General features: G+C 39.9%; 1 protein-coding gene across 1 annotated transcript; it reads right to left on the bottom strand.

The window, feature by feature from the left end:
* Positions 1 to 284: 284 nt before the first annotated feature.
* On the bottom strand, positions 285 to 18,190 carry tspan11 (tetraspanin 11). The gene is made up of 8 exons (XM_008292820.1): positions 18,096 to 18,190; positions 14,940 to 15,072; positions 11,768 to 11,959; positions 8,448 to 8,522; positions 6,606 to 6,710; positions 6,022 to 6,180; positions 4,411 to 4,497; positions 285 to 1,190 (listed from the first exon to the last, which is right to left on the bottom strand). The coding sequence occupies exons 2-8, from the start codon at positions 15,024 to 15,026 to the stop codon at positions 1,131 to 1,133; spliced, it is 765 nt and encodes a 254-aa protein (XP_008291042.1). The 5' UTR covers positions 15,027 to 15,072; positions 18,096 to 18,190; the 3' UTR covers positions 285 to 1,130.
* Positions 18,191 to 24,893: the final 6,703 nt, after the last annotated feature.

Here is a 24,893-nt window from a genome sequence, read left to right on the forward strand (position 1 = left end):
AAAAACGGGTTCTGGCAGGTTACCAACAATGGTGGATTAAAGAAGGGGGCAGGCGTGGCTCAGGTGGTACAGCGCATTGTCGACCAACAACAAGGTTGATGGCCCTATCCCCCGTACCCCCATTCGCTAAAGTGTCCCTGGGCAAGTTGATCCCAATGGTGGCAGATCTGCTATTTGTGTGTGTGAATGAGGAACACATTAGTTGTGTCACAATTCAGGCCTGCATCCCTCTAAGGCAGCATTCCAAGACTGAATGCATCACAGTGATGTGACGAAAGTGTCCCATTTCAAAGACTCCTTCAAATGGAAGTAAATGTGTCCTTCTCTTCCAAGGTTGCCAAGGATTCAAAAGGGTGGATTCGTCTTTTTCCACGATTCATTGCACACAGGTTGCATTTCTGACAATTTGGTGGACAAAACAACTGAAGTCTCAGCTTTTGTCCCAGCTGTCAGCTTCGGCTGTCAATGTTGCTAGGTGACAGGTGTTGAGCTGTGGGAAGTCCTTCATAGGCCAAACCATCAAATTTAGAAATGTTTGATTTAATTTTTGCATTTCATGAAGGCCTTCAAGGGATGCAGCCCCTAAATTTAGGCACAGCTATTATGAGGCACTTAGCAGAACCTAGCTAATGTTCAAAAAGCTCCATTTAGGTGCAGAACATTTACCAAGTATACATGTATGGACTAATTTTGATTTCTCTGTTCCTCTATATCCTACATGTAGGGCAACAGTAACTGTACATGTGTCATTAAACATGTATAAAGCGCTGTTAGCAATGTTAGCACCATCAGCCAGAAGGACACAGTGGGAGGGACACTCTACTTCAAAAGGCAGAACACATCGGGGAAAAAAATGTTTTTTGAAAAATGCCAAAGTACATGTGGACAAGGCCTAAACCTCAGCTGTGATCTAATCGCATTTAGCCTAGATCACAGTCAAATAACAGAAATTCACTAGCCTGCATGTGAGTTTACAAAAATATTTGTTTCTGACTGTAAGGTCGGTGATCGGAGCCATGTATGTGCACGAGGCTTAAATTAGAAGGTCAAAATTCAGAGGTCAAAGTTAGTTGTCAGCAAGCCACGTTCCATCTGCCTGTTGAAGACGTTGTGTTGGAGGCCTGGTGTGCTCAGTACGGCTCCATCTTGATCCTTCTGTACAAGCAGCAGGTGAACACCATCCCGCAGATCTGAAAACAGGAAGTGTTAGGTCAAAGAGTGCGGCTCAGTCACCATGGAAGACTGCAGGAAGCCTGAATGCTACGGGCTGCAGGGTAGAGAAGGGTTAAAGGCTAAGAGGTTAAGACAACGCTGGAAGATATGCAACTGGTTACTATGGGGATGTCAGGAGTCAAGCAGCCTTTATTGCAGCACCATGTGTCAACACAGACTGGCATAAACAGCAACAAAACGAAGCTGCGGGTGACGTGAAAAAGCAGATTCATGCATAAATATTAATCTTAGAATTCTTAGTTTTCTTCAGAGCTAAAGGTCTCCAAACTAAAATTAACTCTGCATCCAGTGTACATGACTTCTACTTACATTTAGAATTGGAAATGGAATTTATCCAGTATTTGCTTCTGTTTGTATTGTATTAGACCACAAGGGCATCAGCAACAGAAACTCTCATGTTGTGTGTACTAGCTCCCCAAAGAAAACCACATTAACAAACATAATAACTTTTTTTGAGAAAAGTTACACTCAACTACTGAAGACAAGTGGTTTTTAGCAAGAAATATCTTGCTAGAGTGTGGGTTCAAAACTGCAGCCTTCAATTTATGTTGATGTAATAAAAGAAAGTATTCCAATATGAAGGTCCTATAAACAAAAAAAACGTGTATGAATGCTGTAAAATTAAGTGATGCCATTTTTTCAAATTCATCTTTCCACATCTCTACATTTATACATAAGCATGATCAGATACTGTCATCGTTTGACACTCAGGTGAGCTCATAGTTGTACGTAGAACCATAAAGAACCGACATGATATGATTTGTAGAAGCACCACTACATGTGACGACAGAAACAGAAAAGGTCTGAAAACAAAGTTGGAGCAGCAGGAGCAGACATTGACTGTAGCCACTGGCCTACTAGGCTTGATGGATTCACGGGCAAATGCCCAGATTCCATCTCTGAGTCTCTAAAAGCCCTCTGAGAAAGGCTTATCAAGTGAGTAGGCATTGTGTATTGACTCATCACTTTCTGTCTCTGAGCAAGTTCCACAATTTTTCTCTCTCTTCTCAACCACCAGTGGCAGGCATGTAGAAGCACAGAGGATGACTGACGTTTTGGCTCACAGGTGGAAAGGTGAAACAATACGCCTCTGTGATTTTTTTGTTTGCCCGACGCCTAATTTAGGAAGACAGGAGATATTAAAAACTATGATGTAACAGCGTTAAAAGAAATCTAGACCGACACATGTCATCTAGCTGGATGGCAGAATTCTATATCTGGACAACATAAATAACTGTGTCTCTATTCAAGAATGTTCTGGTAGATTCATCTATTTTAGATTTCAAGTAACTATAGCAACAGCACTAATGATCTTCCTGAACGGTAATGTGATGGAGGTTTTGGTATGAAAAAAAAAAAAGGTAAACATAAGACTTGTATGGCGCATTATCTTTCAATTTCAGTACTTTTATTAAACTTAGGTTATGCAACTTCTCCTGCTTTCAACTTTTGTAAAGATCGGAATCAAATTTTTGATAAAAATTATCTAAAATTTGCATACTATATCCACCTCCACACCCAGTTGTCCTCTCTCTAAAAATAAAATGAAGCTTAACAATAAGCTTCAGGAATGTACAGCAAAACCTAGCTATATATGATATACATACATTTCACTGAAGCCTTTTTTCTTTTCCTGCCATCGCAGGTACTTTACAGAATGAAGCAGTGCTGTGTCAAGATTCAGATCATGGCTCTTGCAAACCACAGCACTGTGCACAAGCAGCTCACTTGTGATTAATCAAGCCATTCTCAGGATGTGCTTGACCTTTCTCAAGTTGTCACAGCCTTATCACCCGCAACAGCCCATTATCATTACATGCATAGCAACAATCTGTAATATACAGCCAAAGCCAGGCAGCTGCAAGCTTCACACAGTGCAAAGATCGCGTAAGAACGTGTACATGTTCATTCAGTATACATGCAGACTGTAGATTTCACGTTTAGCACGTAGCAGGCAGTAACACAATGACAAATGTGCAGTAAAATATCAAATATCCACAATGCCCTCCAACCTTTTCTCTCCATTTGATTAAACCACCAAGGCACTCTAGAGCCAAATTACAATGCACCAAAGGCCTCTTCCTCTTCTTTATAGAGTAGATAGATAAAGCAGGCTGTCAAGAGCGCCCCGGCCAGCTACAGCAACACCAAACACACACATGAAGACATACAGTACAACGTATAAAAGACAGATTAGTGTGGCACAGGACAAATACATATAGTTAATGCAATAGGTATAAAAACTACAGCTAATGTAACGCACATTTAAACAGACATAAAAGTTCAGTCAGTATGACAGAGAAGAAAGTACACAACATCAAGACAGACTGGACGAGACATGAAGGCTACCGCACAAAAAGAAAGCAAATATTTGCTTTGATTTATTCAGAAAGTGTTTAATGACACTAATAAGAGTCACATAACACTTTAATGTTCAGTCCCTTCAGATCATTTGGAGATGAAAAACAATGATTGCGATGCAGCAACAGCAAATGGAAAGCGTTGTTCTAAAATTCCTTTCTCAGCGGCAGAAAGCATCGCAGAGATTATACGACTGGTCAGCTCTCATCTTTTGCTGTTGCAAGTCTCGATAATTATGGTAGAAAGATTCTGGCCTCATGTCTTTTTTATTCTAAGTTCCCTGGTGCCTAATTAAAGCTGAGCAAAATGGTGGCCATTGAAGGGCCTAACAGTCCAGAAATACCGAAACAATCAGGTTTGTTTCGTCTCAGCTTTCCTTTTAGTTACTTACACAGAAGTGCAAAGCCACATTGTGCAAGGGTTGCCAGCCTGCAAAAAATATACAGTATAAATATATATTTATCTGCGAGGCTTAAAAGCTTGAGTCCATCTCAGACTGGGACAAATCAAATAACAGGAATGAGCAAAATCAGATAATGATGACAGAAAGGCTTGGATGGGATGAAAAGAAGTGTCCATTTAGAGGTTGTTGAGCTGCCATGGTTCATTTTCAGAAATGGAAAGATTAAAAACCCATCTGCCTGGGTTTTGTAAGGTTCTATTCAACAAAGGGCAGCATTTCATTTACAAAGGAAGGAGCAGCTTCTCATTTATGATAAAATAATACTTTTAGGACAGATTACTCAGCATGAAGACAGCAGGACTGTGGTCTGCTTCTTCAGCTACTGTCTGAACTACGCATCGTGTTGTACGTACCTGCAGGCAGGCTACTCCTATGCCCACGGCACCGATGACCAGGAGGTGGTCCGCCAGGAACTGCTCCAGTTTAGTTATGCAACCACCCTGCAGGAGTAAAAAGTTAGGCGTCACATTATAGACAAAACATATCAGATCAGATCGCACACTCTTAAAAGCTCACTTCCTCTGTAATACTGCATGGCGAATATCTACATATCTGCAGCAAACAAGAGCACATGCTGCAGGAAATGTGTGGGTTTATTAAAGCTCGGCTACCTAGCCTATTTATCTTAAGTACATTTTCACGTGATGCAGGCAGCACATTGTGAGTGATAAGAGGGGAAAGTGAAGGGTTTGGCACAAGAAGGTGGGAAAACATCCTCTGTGCAGCATGGATAAGCATTCAAAACCTCATTGTTTATTCATTCATTCGATCAGAGTAAAGTTTCAAACTACTCTTGCTTTCCTGTGTTTCTTTCTATTTTGTTTTAGGAAGTGAAACATCAGGACAAGGGAAAATCTCTTTAGTAGTCCAGTGACATTGTTTTATATCAGCGAGCGAAGTCCAGTAAACACTTTGGTCTTAAAATATTGTTGAACTTAAATGTATTTGGTGTCCTCTCATGTATTTTAGCAAACTGAATCTAAAAAAGGAATTAAATGAATTTCAAATTTAAAAAGGGGACACAAGATCTCTTAAATTAATACCTCCATATTTATATTATTATATGTTAAAGTAATCATTAAAGAGATTGTTAAAAGGCAGCACTTCAACCTTCCAAGCATCATCTTTAACCTTTAGAATAGAGCTGTCCACTGTATACTGGTACAAATCCTCCCATTAATAGAATTTGTCATCTTGAGGACTTTTGGATTCAATAAAAAGTTGAAGATAAAGTTGTGTAATGATGTGTTTGCATTGGGGGTGTAACGACACATGTATTGTATTTGTAACAAATAATTTCAGTGCTGGCTTTTTGGTTTAGCACACTTGTGTACCAAACAAACCAATCATTGTTCACGTAGAGCTTTTTTTGTGGGTACGGAACTCAATTTGAAACTGTGCAATCATGCTTACAAACAAAACAAACAAAGCTGAGAAAAAGCCTGAGGAAGGCCTCATGATGAACAAGTCATCTTTCTTGTTGTAGAGTGTTTTGTCTGCAACAAATAAGATGGCATTTGGATGAGGAAAAGCACATGTGCACCCTGAACAAGCGGACAAGATTGTTTGGCTTTGACCATTGCCAACAAACAGTGATTGGTAATGTAACTCCCTCCATCTTCTCTGTGTCTCTGGGGTCTTATCTGTCGTCTATGATCACAAAGCCTTTCATTTGATATCTATATCTCTGGAATGGATACGGGTAGTGACTTATTTTATAAACTGTCCTGTCAAAACAAGATGTAACTTGTTCTTATAATCACTCAGCAGTTCGATAATCCATCAAGGAACCACTGTTATATTGGAACACTTCCAAAAAAAATTCTAAAAGTGATAACTGTAGACTATTTTGTCTAAACCTGTAGTAGAAATGTTAACACATTCGATGTGATACTTGCCCAAGAGTTAGGCTGAAAATGGTTGCTGTCATTTAGCTATTTTCCACAAGTGTGTAATCCACTGACCTCCACCTTGTAGATGTTGGAGGGGTGGTCTCTCCTGCCACAGTGAGGGGTGATGGTCTTACAGCAGCTGTCAGGCACCACCCGGCCGTCTGCCTGCCCTAATGACACGTACACGCTCTGCGTCCAGTCATTGTAGTTGTTGCTGCCACAGCACTTGAACTGGAGAGGCAGAAAGAGGAAACTGACGGTTTCATAATGTCACAGCACCTTAACAAAAGCACACATCCCTCCTTTGGATTCTAATATCTTCTCAGATTTGGTGGTTTAATGTATTATTAAGCTAAGACCACCATCCGACTTAAATATTAAGTAAACTGTCTACAAACATTCTTTTCCCTTATTTTAACTCTTGCTATTTCACTTGTCACTTTTGGAACGATGTTGTTGTGTAATCCCTAACGAAAAACAATAAGAAATGTCTTCTACTGCCTCTCAGCATACTTTTAAACTACATCATATATCACAACTACAGACTGAGTAATGAAAAATAAATGTGTGACGACTACACATACACTTGACCATGCTTACTGAAAAGGGCACTACATATACAACACACAGGATGATTGTGTAAATATATTCCATACATCCTGCTGGAGTCTGTCCACAGCTAATGTGATAGCCTGCTTCCCTGGCTGAGCGTAGTTCTCTGTCATAGTGTGGTTGAGATGCTGCTTCAGCTCCTCACTCAGCTGGAAATGAAGAACAAAGAGAGAGACAGCAGATAAACACAGCGAGAAACAGTGTCTTTGAGGCAGAGATGGTGGGATGGCTTAGGGCGGGTGTAGTTTTTAGGAGGGAGGAAAAAAAATTTATTTTGTAACCACAACACAAGCTGTCTAATTTATTATCACATATGGAACACATCAAGTACACACAGAACAGGGCTGCGAAAAATCATAGGAGCAAAGACTATAAAAGGGAGTGTTGAAGTGAGTGGGAGGATTAAGGCATGATAGTCAGGTAACATCTACCGTGCATCTGTGAGTGCTGTGCAAAGGAGGAGGAACAGCACATTGTAAGAAATAGACTATAAATATAACCTTTGATGTCTGTATAAATTTGTGTGCATGTACACACACTGTCTGACTTTAACCTTAACCCTAAATACTACTTGTCTATCTATTACCCTTACCATAACTTTAAGCTAACCTTAAAACAGGTTCTCACCTTAGAACTTCAAGGTTTACACCATAAACTGTCTTCTTTTCCCATATTGTGACAGTTTGAAGAGATTTAGGTCCTCACAAAATGAGTAATACCCACAAACACACACACACACAGTAGAGACAACAGAGAGATGATGAGAACCCTTATCTTTCAAGTGATTCTATCCTGTTCTGAACCCTTTCCATTATAATAAATCTCTAAGCTTGCACACAGATAACATTGTGTTCTTCACAGTTGTAGCTGACTGACAGGCAGATGTTTGGGAGATAACAGGACGCTAAGAACTGTGCACTGGATAAACTCCAGTCAGCCAGGTCGACGGAGGAGGCTCCCGTAAGTTGCTGTGTTGTGAAACCTTTAAAACTGTCCGGCCCAGTCGCACACTCTGTCTCGTGGTTGTTTTTGCTTGATAAGGTTTGTTTTTTGTACTTTTAGCATCAAGTATTTTGTACTCCATTGATTTTCCTATAGACTGTGAACCCTTTATGTAAATACTTTAGGAACTTAAAAAAAAAAAAAAAGATTAAAACCTGCTAACTGCACTATAAAATGTTTCCTTTTCTGCTTTTACACATTACAAAAGGATAAACATTTTATTTTCTATGCAGAAATGCTGCTTATTTGCAATATTTCACTGTCACGTATAACATTTCAAGTTCATGTACAATATGTCATCATCATGTGACATTAGTTACAACCTCAGTGTCGTTGCCAGCATTACTTTTTACTTTTCTGTTCTAGTCTTATTTTAGCATACTTATTTTATTTTCCTTAATGCAATCTTATCTACTATGTTGTCATTTTGTTTTTTCGGAGCAAGATCTTGCAGAAGAAGAAGCCATAAACACCAGCCTCACTACACATAAGGAAAATGAAGCAACATCAAGGTGGGCCAAAAAGATGTCAAGCAAGTGCACTTGAGAATAAACAAAAAACACTCTGTATATTTTTAGCCTTTGGCTTACTTTCGTACTGCTATCATAATTGAGCATGCTTAAACTTCTCTTCACTGCAGAGCTTTGGCTATTTTGCAGGTGTTGCTCTTCCAAGCACCCAGAAGGGGGACAAAAAAAACAAAACAACTGACATTCAAAGAAGCAATCAGAACATTCTCTAAGCAAAGCTACCCATAAATAATATTTTAAAGAAATATGTCTTTTTTGGCTTTAAGTTCAACAACTGCAAATGCTTGAGCAGCTTGGATCTTAACTGTAGAGCACCACTAAACTACAGGAAGATACAGAGCAGAGATCACTTACCCTCTGGTAGTACACGTATGCCAGCACTCCAGCCACAAGTTCAATCAAGAAGATCAACAGCAGGAAAAAGAAATACTGTGGATGAGAAATAGGACAGAAGGAAAGAAATGAAGGGAGAAATTCAACATACTTGAGCTTTCAATTCATCCAGATATTTCAGCTTCAGAATCATCAGCACAGTTGTTGCCTGAACTAACTCGTCGCTAACTCAAGTTGTGATGGCTCAATATAAACTTCCATCAACTGTCATTGTCCCGCATCTGTCACGTCCAACACAGATGGCAATGCTGCATGAAGTGAGACAACCAGAAAGCAATTTGACAGGCTGGAGAATCGGATTTCTCGCAGGCATCTTTTAAGGAGTTCTCCACACAGATTGCGACTGATTCCATTATCTGTCGTAATCAACTTCGAAACCCCATCTCGGCTAAAACAAAAGGAAGGTGATTTAATAATTAACCGTCATCACAGCATAAACATCATTTGTATTCAAGAAAAAAACAAGAAATCAGACATCAGATTAGTGTAATTAACAGCTCTAAATCCATACCTTAGCAGCTAAAAATAAAGCTGTCAACCAAAAACAAACAATAGTTGTTGTAATTGTAAGCTTCATCCTTAATGACAGGCACTATTGTGTGTGCTGAAATGTAGAGCGTAGTTATGTAAACTATGGAGCAAACACATTGCCTACACATACAGTGCTCTGACAGCGCGTTGCGACTCAACCTAGAGACCATCACAACGACACGCTACGCTCCAATCCATTAGCGCTATTATTTACAGGAGCAGGCAGTAACATGAAAAAGATGAAAATGGCTGAAAAATGAGAAAAACGCCCCAAAAGACCCACAAAGCCTCAGAGCAGGCAGACGTTCTGATCCAGGAGTATTACGATTATGTAAGTACTTATGGGTCAGACAACACCCATCTTATATAAAAGATAAATAAAGTCTGATTGATTGGTTAATTGATTGATGTTTGCACTCGGCCTTCATTTTGATCCCAACTACATGCTTGTAAAGTTTTGTGAGTGAGTCTTGCATAGTTGCGACACTATTGAGTTGACAAAATCTACCCGGAGACATTCAGACAAACACATCAACACCTGCTAAAGTGCTTCAAACTGCCTTTGTGGTGGTTCTCCCTGCAGCAGGTGTGGACTCTCCAGCACCACAGTTTGCCACTGTGACAGATCAACACACACAAACTCGCAAGGTGAACACAATAACATTCACGCCGTCACAGCTGGTTATAACACAAGCTTTTTATTGTTCATAAAATGCCCATCACAGACATGGCCTGTACCAACAAACACAACAAGACTGTCACCACAGCATCACTGCTACTTCACTTAAAACTATTGCACAACGTACCAAACAAAGTGATGGCAAACTATTCGTAACAAATGGCTGCAGGGCAACAATCATGTTTGAACACACTTAAACAGTCTGTTTTGTGGTTATCACAGTAATAGTGTCATGCAGAAACACAGCCTGCTGTGTATCTCTTGGTTACAAGATTTCATAAAACACTCCATCCTCTGTGTGCCTGCTGCCCACACAAAATGCTAACCTCGCCCCTTCTTTACTCACACTTACTGTTCATGCTATCATCAGTCATTAATCTCCCAAAACGAATCTCTAAATAGCGCATCTATGCAGTTGATAGTGTACCAAACTGCACCTCAGATTTAAAACGTCTACACATCCGCCTATTCACTCCTGCGAGCCCCTTTTTCTCTCCTATTGCTCCATCCATCAGCAGTAGATAGACAGACCTATAAATAGTCCTGCGGCAGTGAACGTTCACCTCCCGCCTGCTTCTTTCCCACTGGGCCCTGTCTCTGTAAAATAATGAGGACAGCAAGGTCCGCGTCAGAGCCATTTGTCAGCATCTACTGATCGACCTTAGCCCTGGTTTAGTACAGATGAGTTCCATGTTGTGTCGTGCAGGTGTTATGCAATTATTATGACGAGAAATCAAACTTTGCTGGACATGTGGGCGAGCATCTAGCCTTTCAGAGTGGACCTGACGATCTTGGACCGCTAACCAGTAGACCGGACCATCAGCATTGTTATTATTACATAACGGATGACATAGTGTGTCTGGTGTACACTGGACGGTAGAAATACTGCACAGCCATGCAACACGTGATAAAAACATAAAACCAGCCCTTCTATATTGAAATGTTTGTTTTCAATGTATTGAAACTAATTTGTACCTTGATTTAAAAGCCTCTACAAGTGGTATGACTTAGGACACCCCTTTAGTCCTGGCAGTGTGACTCATGTTCACTGATGCGTATCTTGTATTATTTCTGGCAAATTAAAAGTCGAAAAGTATAAAAAAATTCTTATATGCAAGCTGTAAGAATATATGAATACAATACTATAATATATATTGTGAAATTAAGAAGTAGACACATTTTGTTTTTTCCAAATGCACAACAGGGCTTAACAACTAAATGAAGTCAAATCAAAACCACATCTTGAAACAATGCAATTAACAAAGGCTGCAATTTAGGATATATGTTGTGCAGCACACAAGAGTTTAAACCGTCTCGTCAGGGGTTTTAGAAATTCATGTTGTCATCCACGTGTGACAGTTGATGGTATCTCATGTGGTAGCGCTTCATCAAATGATTTAAATCTTCAACAGAGTACATTGGACTGAAGCTTGACTTTTAAAAACTATATCACAACTCAAATCGCAATTAGATATTTTTACTAAATCAAATCAGCTCCAATGCAAACCAAATATGGCAGTGCTCTTTACAAAAAAAAAAACACAACACACACTCCAATAGATTCCCAGTAAAAATGCCGTGTTCTGTCACTGGCCACTGTTTGTCTATTTGCTGCTTCTTATTGTAGAATTAATTGGGTGACTCAATAGCCAAATGGTTATGGTGCATACCACACTGGCAAAAATCCCCAGAGTTCCTGGTCTGTCTCCCGGTTGGCTGGATCTGTACTTTGCAGAATTTATTTCTCTACTTTGCAAAATATGGTGAAAAATATCTTCTTGAGAATAAACTGCTACCTGGACTTTCGCAGTTTAAGAAAACTTAGAATTGGCATAAATTGTTACCCGTTTAACAAGCAGGTTTGTCTGTTAATAAAATCTTTGATTTTGTAACGGCATAAAAAAAGAGTTTTTAACCAAGTGAGTCATAATTACCCTTCACCCCCCTACACATGTGACTAGGTACATAAAGTACTATATAATCTACCCACACCCACATATCTACCCCAACTACAAGTAAAGGCAGGGACCTCAGCAGGATCCCCGTTAGTCTCTTGTCTCTCAAGTCTCACCGTGGATAGACAGCTTCTCTGTTCCCGGATGACAGCACAACAGCCCAAAAAGCCCGTAACAACCACCAGGCTGCCAGCCAGGATGAGGATATATGCCGAGACAGCAAACGTGCTGGAGGCCAGCAGACTCAGGTAGTCGCTCTTCTCCACAAGTGTCCAGACTCCTACACCCAAGACAGCAGCTCCACCCATCTGGAAAAGAAAGGGGGAGAAGAGGAGAGGAGGTGGTGGGTGAGGTGAGAACGATATCAGTGTATAAAGGTAAAGAGCAAGATTATGACTGGAGCTAAAGTTTACAAAGGTAAAAAAGTGTATATGCATAAACACATAATCATGAGTCATAAAATGGGAAAAAGGTGGCGATATGGCTTGAGCAGAGAAAGGGAATATGTGTGTGTCATGTCAGTTTAATTACAAAGAAATAAAAGACCATCAATGCAAAAAAAGACAAACATAGCCCTTTTTGTACATGAAATGACACATAGGAAGTGAGTTCAATGCTGCGAGCTGAGTCAGAGTTAAAAGCAGCATAACAGGGCGGTGGAAGGGTGAGAAAAGGAGCATAAAAGAGGCTTGAGAGGAAACAGAAAGAGAAAAAAGAGAAAGTGGCCGAACATAATAAATAACAGCCACAGGAGCAGTGAGACCACAGAGATCTGATCAGGACATGACGACCACTTCCTAACAAACAATCCTGAATGAGCGACCCGGGGTGGCGACCAGATCTGTTCTTCTCATCTCATGAGTTGCGCAAGCGGACAAATAGGAAATGCCAAAGAGTGTGTCTCCCCCTTCATCCTCCCATCCATTTCCGTCAAAAGCAAGAGCCTCTTAGTCACAGCAACACATGCCCATCCAAGGAGGCACTACTTGGATATATACAGGGCAAGAAAAGAGACGACTCTTCTCAAACTAGAATATACTTTCACTTTATGTTCAACAAGGAAGTAAACTGAATTAAAATGAACTGACATGTCTCTGAAATGTTTTAAAGTGGGCTGCCAAGCAAGGGCCAATACTTTCCCAGTTCGGATCCGGCTGGGAATCTTTATGAATCTTTCTTCTGTAATGTCTTTACTACAGTTGTTCACATGAAAGATTAAATATATATATAAAAGTCAGTATCAACAACCAAAATCCCAAACTAGCATGGGTGCCTAATCCAACCCACTGCATCCTTACCAAAGTGTATAGTTGTACAAACTTTATCAGTATTTATAAGATGCAGTGTTCATTATTTTCTCTTATTCAGTCACAGCAGGGCACTAAATGTTTTGTAGTCTGACAAAAAAAAAAAAAAAACAACAAACACTGATATGCAATCCACATTTTGCATGATTACAGATTTAATATTTAACTAGATGACAAGCTAAAAGTTTTGTCTCATCAAAGAAAAAAGTAGATGAAAAGAGACTATATAATGTTTTTAGATTGCATACAAACAAATCAACTTGCAGTCAGTTCAAATTGAAAAAGGCTGCTGACTGGCATGTTATCAGTATCATAAGAAACAAATTATGAGGACAGCAGAGGTCAGAGCGGCACGGCCCTGACAAAAGATGTACTGCTTCCAAGATTGATGCATGTTGTGATGGTGCAGTGGGAGGGGGAGATGGTGTGAGGAAAATATGAAGAATTGCCCGACAGAGGAGAGGGATACAGTGTTTCCTCAAGAGGTGAGTTGTAAGGGGGTGACAGAGCATTAACTGAAGCCTAAAGATAACACTCGATCCCTTTTCTCTCTTTAACCTCTCCCACACACAGATTTTTCTCTTGACTCAAAATCCTTTCTTTGACTGTGTCTCAGACTTTGAAAATGCTTCCAAGTGAGCCAAGACACTGCACAGGAGCTTTAAGAGCATACGGCTTTAACAGCGAACTGCAGTAACAGAGTGTGGTGCCAGAGAGCAGGTTTGATGCACGGTTCCCCATCGTACACTGACAAGCCCTAAATAATCCATGACTCACTTTGGGCCGAGCCCATAGCTCAGCCTTTTAAGACTTAAAACTCTCCTTTATCCTCTGTCTGTTCCTATGTGACTCTTTACTCTAATGTCTATTAACCTAGAGTTTTAAAGGTGCACTATTTAGGATTAACATTCAAAAATGAACTAAAACTACCAACAGAAGGGGCAGCATAGTTCAACAGAGTTGTGTTTTTTGTGTCCACCCCTCTCATGAGAAAAAATTATATGTTTCTCCCCAAGGTCTTTGGTCCTTCCTATTGCTGAAACTTTGACAGCCGGTGGACACAACACTAACTTAAGCCTTGATTGTACTCCCTTGGGATGTGTAATAGATGCTTACTTTTTTTTAAAGATTATTTTTCTGGCGTTTTTGCCTTTATTAGTCAGGACAGTGAGAGAGTGAGACAGGAAAGAGGGGGGGAAGAATGGGGAGAGACCTTGCAGCAAACTGTCGCGAGCGGGAGTTGAACTCACAAACGCCGCGCCGTGGAACTATAGCCCCTGTTCATGGGTCGCTCGCTCAACCAGATGAGCTATAGGGGCGCCCATAGATGCATACTTGAAGGAGTTTGCAGACAGGACTTAGTTACGTTCATGCACAGTAGGTCATATCAACATATTTTGCACACTTCACTGCCCCTGTAGTGTAGTCGCCACTGGGACGGTCAGTGGGTAGGGGACTTCTATGAAGGTGCCCATATGGACGCTCCTAAACTTAAGGAGATCGTAAAATTTACTTGGGCCCAAATGGACCCTCACGTACTCACAAACATTGAAACTGTAAGGCCAGTGTTTTACTTTCCACATCATGCGTATACTATCTACTCATTGACTCGTACACTATCACCTCTTGAGATACAAAGTGGTATTGTGAGATGAAAAGGGGCAGGGCTCGCTGGTTAGCATGCTAACTTCAGTAGCTATCTCTGCAACACAACACATAGATAAACCTTTACTGATCCCTTTGTCAAAACAGGTGCACAACGCATTTCACTGCGCGTTATACCATCCTTGAAACTTTCATGCCAATCATTTTTGGTCACTTTTGACAGGTCTGAACCAAAAGACGTCCATATTGTACATTTAAAAGAGCATTTAAACAATACTACTGTGTGTAAAGCATAAAATTGTGATTTCCATTCACAAAACAGCCAAGTGGCAACGAAAACCTTACACCAAATGATTGCTTGCTATCTGGCACTTACCCAGAAGAGGAAGTTGAAAACAAAAAGCATGTACTTCAGACACACAGTCAGCCAGTCTTCCTGGTCTTCTTTATAAACTGCCGACATCTTCTTTCCTTCGATTCAGCTCTGAATGTGCAGATTTGCGGCGTTCCTGAATAAAAACAAAGGATAATAGGACATTTAAAGCTATTAACGTTAATGTAGTTAAGCAAAAGTAGTCTGCAAAATGAAATTGTCGACTTGTAGTTAAAAACATACATATGCTCATTCGCCGACCACACCTTCTCCCTACCTTTCCTATCTCTCTCCACTTACCTCAACCACAAAGGCCATAAAAAAAAACACTTAAAAAAACAACATATGTGTTCCTGCGTAACAGAGATAAGGTATAGTAAAGGAGTGGATGATTGATGAAACACACACTGTCCTGACAGAACTTCATTTCCCCCCACAGCAGAAGCAAAATAAAACAATCAATACATGACAAAATATCTGTGGAACAAAGTGATAAACTGACTGCTTACAAAGTACGATTTATAAGATAGTGTGGATTCCTCACATGACAACAAATATAATGCGCCATAGCAGGCAGGCATCTGAGGGAACAGACAATGAAATGGAATAAGAGAATAACACAAACGCAGACACTACCAGGTAACTCGAGTAGTCTAAATTACTCAGGCAGAGCAGACATAATAGCATCAAAGCCCAGCTTATTATGACATTTGACAGCTCTGCAGAAAATCTGTGCCACAGCAAGTGAGAGTAATCAGAGCAATTATGTTTACCGAAGGGATGCAGCTGCCTGTCAGCATCATGACATCTCAGCAGCAACATCAAGTCATTTTTCAGCAGTTTGCACGCTCACCAAGTCAAATCAGCTATAAAACAAAGTTACTCAAGTATTGTTCTCACATTTGCCCTCCTCCAAGTTGCACACAACTCCCAGCTGATCACACAGTAGTATCAAGTAACCCTCTCAAAGTGCCTCTGGGTGTAACTGAAAAAAAACAAAACATGAATCACACTAAGAAGCTGAAGCCACATTTCTGTCTCTACGCTGCAATGTTTAATTTTAAATATTTTCAAACTGAACTCTGTCTGCTATGCTTTCATTATCAAATAGTCGGAATACATCCGACTGTTAGTGATGCAGCATCCAAGTGGACAATACTATCGCCTCTTGTTACATCACAAACCACATTTTTTCATTATTCATAGCACTGAACAGACCATAAACCTCTGAATCATTAATTGAGCTTACAGCTTCAGTTCTGTAAATATGAGGCCATGGGCTGAGAAGCACTCAGACCCATAAAATTGATCTATACATTATCCTTCAGTGGAAAGGAAATAGTGCAGGTTGTGGTGTCTGTCAGCCAGGGACACATCTAAAACTGTAAATCATGTTTATCCGTGAGGAAAAAGTGGTGAATTAATCATTTGTTTTGTGGGGGAAGGGGTGCTGGATTAATCATGATACCTAACCGGGCTTAACATCAGTGAGCTACACGCAGAAGCTCGCAGCAAGTTTACAAACTAAGAACCATTTTAGTTGTGTAACATTTTGGCTATATTTGCCAGAATTCTGAGATGTTGTACCTGACGTTACAATAAACAATGGAAGGAAATGGGAGTTCATCAAATCATGCTGTATAAAGTTTCACTGAGGCGCCGTTTATGGAGGGACACATTGCTCTTTACTTTTTTTTAACTGTAAGACTCTCTGTGTCTGTGATTGACAGGATGAAATAAAACAGTTCGCTACACGACAGCTGACACAGGCATGCATGAGTGTATAAGAGCAGGACTTCCTAGTGCTTCTTAATTTTTATGCTAAAACATCGCTGCTGAATTCACAATAGAGCTGTCACAAACCGCGACCCTAGTGAGGATTAAGCAGTGTATAGATAATGGATGGATGATATAGTAGGGGGCTGCAAGGTGGTGCAGTGGTTAGCACCGTTGCCTCGCAGCTAGAAGATGTCCTGGTTAGGACGCCTGGGATCTTTCTGTGTTTGCATGTTCACCCCGTGCAGCGTGGGTTCTCTGCGGGTTCTCTCCAGGTTCTCCGGCTTCCTCCCACAAGGTCCAAAAACATGTTGAGGTTAATTGGTGATTCTAAATTGTTCGTAGGTGTGAATGTGAGTGTGCTTGGTTGTCTGTCTCTAAGTGTAGCCTTGTGATAGACTGGCAACCTGTCCAGGGTGTCCCCTGCCTTCACCCTAAGTCGGCTGGGATAGACTCCAGCCACCCATGACCCGAGTGAGGATTTAGTGGTGTATGGATAATGTAGTAGAGTTTTAGCTCTAGCATTCAACCTTGGTACATACATTTAGGATGCCAATATTTTTTTTTCCTATTGGCAGGCACTTTAGGTCAATAGCTGGTGTTGTAAATGTGCTATAGGATAAATAATGACGTAACATCAATATAAGTTACCTCTGTGGCTAAACAGAAAAACATGCTGATAAAGCATTTAGGGTACACAGCATTACAGTCTCACTGTGTCAGACCATCATGTAGTACATATTTATAATGATAATAAAAGAAATTTGACTGAAGAGAATATTATGAGGGCAAAAAAAACACAAAAAAAAACAATTGTTTTGAACTTGGCAGCAGCACCTTGGTGTCAGCTCACAACAATGAAGTACAGTTTCAACATTATTGGGTCAATGACACTGTCACACTGGGGGAAAATACAGTTTAAGGAACTCTAATAATGATTTAAATTCCCTGTTACAATAATATCTCTCTGGGTATCTCTGGTGACCGTGATAAGTGACTTTACAGCACTTGAAGCTAACAGTGAACTCTTTGCTAACGAGGCCTCCGTCTGCTCCTGAGCGACCGTCTGTCCAGATGCTGCGACCAGTTCACCGGCTGCTAACAGACGAGAAATAAGACGCTCTGTCTCGGACATTTTGGACTTTGACCATGTCCTTCAGCGAGGCATGTGACGAATAACGGCCAGCAAATATGTTTCCTTTCTGGCTTAAGACAAACTTTCTCCGCTCCTCTCCCTCGAGATGGGACATGAGACGGAGCATCCTGAAATACGCACATCCCTCCACCTGCGTCGTTGATGCGCAGGACAAAAGTTGAACCGAATTATCTCACAGTAACATCGAAAAACTATCGTTTTCGTCTCACGGCCGACAACACACTCACCAGACCAACGTTCAGTCCCGAGAAATACACCTGGTTTTGCTGCTATTTCCCCGTAAATCAGAGCGCACAGCGCTGCAGCGGTGGGCGTTTTGTCCGGTCAAGCTTGTTGCTTTGACGGTGTGGGACAGTTTGCATTGGTGGTGCATTCAGGTGCAGCCCGTATTTTCGAAAGTTACGCACTGGGTGGCTCAGAAAGAATAGCCCAAAGATTGTATAGAATTTATGCAAAATCTCACAAAAACAAACTAAGCATTCTTGTTTTTTTAAATAATATTACTGTACATATTTATTGTGAGATGTATTCGTAAGAGGTCATTGATGAATAAGTTCAAACAAAGGAAAAAGCGTATTCGTAGTAGAATTACCAATTTTCCTCGAATGTAACTGCTTTCCATTAGCAGGACCTTTTTTTAATATTTTTTTTTGTTTTATTTATTACAGAACGTTTGTACAAGGGGAGAAAAGAAAGAAACATACAAAAAAGAGAAGAAAATTGAAAAATAAAATATTAATAAATGAAAATATGATTAGCTGTAATTGCCTTCTTGTTAGTAAAGTCCGTATTGATGTAGTTTTTAATAAATAAATAAATAAATTAAAAAAAAAACGTCCAAAATATGTTTTGGAGTCCGACCATTCTTTGTTTTGGATTTTTTTTTCTTTTCCCAACGATAAAATGAACAGTACCGAAATAAAATAGAATAAAATAGAATCTATGTCCTTGGTATTACTAATATATACCAAAGTACTTCTGTTAAATATCTTTAAATGTCTTTATCCTGGAACTGGATTGTTCCTTCTGATATAACGCTAACATCCATTCTAAATATACATAAAATACACACATACAACACACATACCTTTATGAAACAAATGACTGATTGTTTCTTCTTTTTCTAGTCCACAAACACATCTTCTAATCTAAGTCACTCTAATGTCTCTTTTGCTGGATGTATTTGATGCAAAACCTTTCCCCAACCAGCCAAACTGTATTCCAGTTTATTTGTCCATGAAGCGAAGAATCATCCTGAGGTCACAGCTACATCTTGAACGTAATTTCCGATATATTTATTCAAACATTCATACTTGGTAATGTCAATTTCTAGCTGGAATATGCTGCTATTGAATGGATCAATCATTGAAACCCTGACTCCGTACCCCTTGGCAACGCATCAAAAACTACTACATACTCTTTTGAAGTACATCTGCAGGCCCGGCGGCTGGCACACATTAGCACTACAAAATATTTCCAGCGCATTCTGGGGTTCAAAATGCAATGAATATTAACAAAAATGCACAATGAGTTCTATTTCAATCATTTGCCTAAAATCATATGACAGAAATATGCTCTCCACAAAATATGCAAAACAAACGTAGAACAAAATGTTGAGTTTGAGGTTTAATTTGTTGATGTAGAGATCCTTTAAGTGTCAAATGCATGCTTATGGAAATGCTCATTTAATTGAGGATCGATTTTAGTTGTTAATAAATTAAGCAGCTCAAGGAAGCTGCAGCAGTATTGATTCACTGGGTTTATTTACTTCTGACAGTCTGTGCAGGTCGGTGTGAACTGGGTCACAACTGGGAGTGACAGAGAAGGAAATGGAGCCGCAACTCTTAGGCTGAATACCGCTGTGCCATTAACAGCATAGCCTTGGTTACAATGTAACCACATACCCCCTGAAGAATTTCACAGTGAGCTGAACGTGAATAAACAAAGATAAAGCAGAAAAAAAAAAGGCACGGCGTACCGAGGACATGGCCTCAAACCTGCACAGGCTTGATCACAGGTGCCGGTTTGTACATTTATCCTCTGACTTCCAACTAAATTTATGTGCCATTCTCGTTCCCATCACATTATTACTCACCACAGGCTCATTATTCACTTCAGTACAAAGTCCTGCACCTCTATGAAAACAGTACAGCCATGAGCGAACTCAAAAATGTCATCTCTGCAGCATGTCAAAGAAACAATGTTATGAATTTAAAAAAAAAAAAAAAAGAGAAGACAATGATTTCTTTGACTATTATGAAAGAAACTGGAATCAACATGGGGCTGCAAGGTGGCGCAGTTGGTTAGCACTGTTGCCTCGCCGGTTCGCGTCCTGGTGGGGGCACCGGGATCTTTCTGCGTGGAGTTTGCATGTTCTCCCCATGCAGTGTGGGTTCTCTCCAGGTTCTCCGGCTTCCTCCCACACAGTCCAAAAACATGTTGAGGTTAATTGGTGATTCTAAATTGTCTGTAGGTGTGAATGTGAGTGTGCTTGTCTGTCTCTAAGTGTAGCCCTGTGATAGACTGGTGACCTGTCCAGGGTGTCCCCTGCCTTCACCCTGAGTCAGCTGGGATAGACCCACGACCCTAGTGAGGACTAAGCGGTGTATAGATAATGGATGGATGGAATCAACATGTGCTTCAAGTGCCAGTGGGTGTTACTAATATTGGAAAAGAGTGGTAGCTCTACATGCTACAGATAATTTACATTTTTAATATGTGTCTCCTATTTATGCTATGTAAGCACAGCCTGCAGTTCAACCCAGTCAACAAAAACAAGTCCCGGTATTTTTATAACTGTCAGTCACGGCTGAGACACTCATGACTTTGCAATTTTGCCTTGGAGTGTAATGTTATGTCTTCTTTTGTAGCATCTGGTTGGTGTAAATGTTTTATTCCTGGTAACTTTATAACTAATTTGGGATGAAAGATTGCAATTTTAAGCTTAGATCTCATTATTTTTCCAGGCAGAGCCATACATCACACAACATTTGTTCATTTATTCAAGCTGAAAATCAGACTATTGATTTCATTTTTAAAGTTTCTTGCTTTGATAAAGATTTTTTTTTTTTTTAAATAAAATATGCCTTTTAAAGCTAGCAGTGGTGGTTCAGGGGATTAATAATGATTTACAACTAAATATACATTAGAAGACTTTACTGCTAACTTAGACACATCTGATTCTGAATTCTATTCAAGCCAGTAAGACTAACACATTTTTTAAATTGTGCTTCATTATGTAAAGCTGACTAGGAATTAACAGAACAGAGCATCTGTGTGACCTCAAAGGGAGAGTTGGAAATTTCAGCAGTGAGCTAATTAATTAAAAACTGGTTGGATTGTTTGCTTTTTTCTTATTTCATGAAGCATTGAGTCTCCGAAGAACTGCAACTATACACAAAACCCACCAGAACGGCATTTAAATAAGAGAAGGAATTTTATAAAAGAAGAAAATTCACACATTTAATCATTATTGTAGATGTGATACAAAAGGCAAAATAAAGTAGCTGCTCCTGTGTCCCATCTGATGCTTCACAGCTCAGTGTTCTCAATAATTTGCTTTTAATGCAGTAATAATTCTTCATCACTGTGAGACTCCCTCTTTGACTAAAACAGACTCTTCAGTATTTTTTCTTTTTACTCATTTATATATTTTTACTTCTTCCTCCACCTCGGTAATTTACGGAGTTCTGGAGAGGACATGGAGAAAGAAAAAAAAAGGGAAAGGAAAAAACAATGAGGTATCTTTTACGAGATCTCGCAACGTCCAGAGCTGAATGGCACAAATATGCAAGAGTACAGGTGGGTGTCCTCCATTGTTGTTTCTTTATACTGCAAAAAAGACCCACAAGTATACATACCTATAGTTTTGTGAGATCTTGCAAAAGTTATTGCAAGATCCCGAAAAAGATACCTCTATTTTTTTCTCCTCTCCCTGTTTTCTTTTTTCTTTCTCCATGTCCCTTCCGGGGCTCCGTCGTAATTCAATATGCTTGGAAGCTATTAGGAGTAGATGCTGGCTGCAGGCCTCTGCACTGGTCACCTGGACTGGCGACAATCAGTCTAGCACAACAACATTACTTAGCAGAGGACGCCGTTCATCAGATCAAGTTTTCCCTCAATAAACATCATCTAACCAGAGCTTGAAAAACAGGATATCGCCACTCTTTAGCCAGCTATTTCGGAGCATGTCTGTTTTCCATTTCCTCATAGGTCACACATGATAGAATAACCAGAAATACAGTTTCCCCGAAAGCCAGCTCATCTCTATGCCCGGCCAGTGCCTCTGTGTCCAGTCTCATTCTGCTGCAGTTAGTTTATCACCTCTCATGCTTTTGTAGCCCGCTAAGCTCTCTAATTCCTCCTGCCACAGGGGGGGAGCGAGGACCAGGGCATGACCGAGCATGCATGACAAATACAAACTGGTTAAGGGGAAAGCAAACATGGTGTGCACTGGTGTGAGCGAGAGGCAAAGAAAGGAGGTATGTTTGTAAAAAAAAAAAACAAAAAAACAAGACAAACAGAGAATTGCAGATTTGCTGCTGCAGTACTCCGCTTCCATTCATGTAAATTTCCACATTATATTTGCCAAGTTTTAACATCTGTTTGCTTGGCTCTGTGCCTATCGCGCTGTGTAGATATCTGACTGTTGGTCCCACAGGGAAAATGTGCCGCGAGAGAGGGAGAGATATGGTTAGAACAAGTGAGATGATTTAAATAAAATGCTGAAAAATGTCTACCTTTGAGAATTTTTCATAGACGAGGGTATGCATAGATTTTACGTTCAACTCCCAAGAGTGGAAAAGTCCACTTAAGCAAAGCTTGAGGCACTCCAGCTCCAGCTTGTTGTGCCTGACCTCTTGTGGTCAGCCTCACCTGGAAGCCACCGGCCTCTTCAAAGAGAAAGCACAGCACCAAAGTTAAACAGGAGTAGTCAGACAGATGATAGGCACGAAATCTCAAAGGAGATAACAGAATACAAGAATGTTATCTTGAAATAGGAAGTTATCAGACTGTGAAATCCTTGTTGGACTGATAATCATTTTTAAAGAGAGCCACGACAAACACCCACAGCGACGGCAAGTCTGCGTTTGGGAATCCTAGGGACAAAGACAGCAGATGGAAGTGAGGATGATGAGCAACATGAGCATCAAATGACAGTCGCACAAAAAGGCGCTTTGAGCACAGTGGAGTGGAGCCATCGAACATGATAATTAATCCCAGAGTATTTTGATGAAAAGGGCAGTCAGATTGTTGTAACTACAGTGTGGAGCAGGTGTATCTGATAAAGACATCTAAGTCTTGATGTTTAACTACTCTAGGGATAGTATTTTTTCACACCACTTTGGCCCAAACAGAAATCAGCAGCTCTGGATTGTCCTTCATCTTCCCGAAACAGATGAATCCCTCAGATTTCAGTGACGCTCCAACGACTTATTCCAGCAACCCCACAAGGTTAAAACCTGCGGTTGATCTCAACAACTGTTAGATGGACCGCCATGATTTGCTGCAGACGAACGCGTCACGTTAAAGATGAATCGTGACAAGTCATCCCTTATTTCTTCTCGTGCACAATCATGGCTAAAAATGTAATTTGTCCAGTAGGTTGGTTTATGACCAAATGTGCAATTTATCACATTCCCATTAGCCTCAGCTTTACTGCGTACAGCACTGCTGCGACACAGGAAGTGCATATAAACTAAAAAAAGACATGTCACCAATCTGACAATACATGAAACAGAGTATTTTGAGAAAAATAACCAAACCAAATGAAGTTCAGATTCATTGTTTGATTGTGTTTTTTTGTTTTTGCAGCTTGTTCCAGTAATTGGTTGTATTTTTTCGCATTTATTTGCAACGCTGCACGTGTGTGTTGACAAATTGGTGAAGATGCTATTTTTTTCTTTTGCTTTCCAAATTAGTGTGTTGTTATCAGCTTAGCTGGTTGAACTCTCAGGGCCACCACAGCTAAGTGCTAATTAGTAAAAAACTCATCCATCTATTTTCTATACACACTTTATCGTCAGTCCACACAGGGCAAATACAGAGGCAGTCAAATAGAAGTAAAAAAATAGTGAACTTTATACTTGCTAAATATTAGCATTGGAATCGTCATTGCAGAAGGTAGCAACAGGCTGACAGATTCTAACTTTGTGTCTGTTTGCAGGCGACAAATTCTTATTAAAATATGAGAATTGAGGTACAATAAACTTGTTATATTTGTTGTGGACAAAATACAACTACACAGACAAAAACCAATGCAGTATATACAGATACAGATGTCATAAGTATCTGAATGACTAATACGATAACAATGGTGGAATGTACCCAAATTCATTTACTCAATTGCTCATTGTACTTGTGTTCATATTTGAAGTACTTTTACTTCACTTCCTTTTCATTCCACTTGTATTTCTACTCTACATCTCAAAGAATAATTGTCATTTTTACTTCGTTACATTCATCCAGCTGCTTTAGTTACTTCACAAGTTCAGTTTTTTGACATAAAACGTATGAAGACCTTATAAATGAAGACATTTTGTCAATAAATAAACGAACCAACATTTTATACCAGTGCAGATGAAACAATTAGTTGATTTCACAATTTTTCAACTGACAGGAAAACTATTTTGATAATAGCTTGTGTGGCAGCATTTAACCTTTTTCTTCCACAAACCAAACAACTATTCAGTCATTCGTAATGAAAATAATCATTAGTTGCAGTTGGATACAAAATAGTACAAAATGAGCTTCACCTCATTGAACTGAATGAAAATGTTGCTTTTAAATTCATGCATGAGTAATAATAATCCAAAGATATAACAGTGTGACAGTCCCAGAGGACATTTATCTGTATGAAGTTTGTTTGACTTTTCATACTTTCAGTACATTTTCATGACAACACTTTTACTGAAGTAACATTAAAATGAAAGTAAAGGCTCTGACTACTTCCTGCACCACTGCCATACACTAAAATACAAAAAACAAGGATCTTTTCAAATAATAAGTAAAGTGTATCTTTAATC

This window comes from Stegastes partitus, unplaced genomic scaffold (assembly GCF_000690725.1).
Source record: "Stegastes partitus isolate 25-593 unplaced genomic scaffold, Stegastes_partitus-1.0.2 Scaffold836, whole genome shotgun sequence".
Taxonomy (NCBI): Eukaryota; Metazoa; Chordata; class Actinopteri; family Pomacentridae; genus Stegastes; species Stegastes partitus.

Coding starts and splice junctions, on each gene's coding strand:
- tspan11 (XM_008292820.1), bottom strand. CDS start 15,026: ATGTCGGCAGTTTATAAAGAAGACCAGGAAGACTGGCTGACTGTGTGT. Junction 11,960..14,939: donor TTTTCAACTTCCTCTTCTGG/GTAAGTGCCAGA, acceptor TTTCTTTTCCAG/ATGGGTGGAGCTGCTGTCTT. Junction 8,523..11,767: donor AGAGAAGCTGTCTATCCACG/GTGAGACTTGAG, acceptor TCTCATCCACAG/TATTTCTTTTTCCTGCTGTT.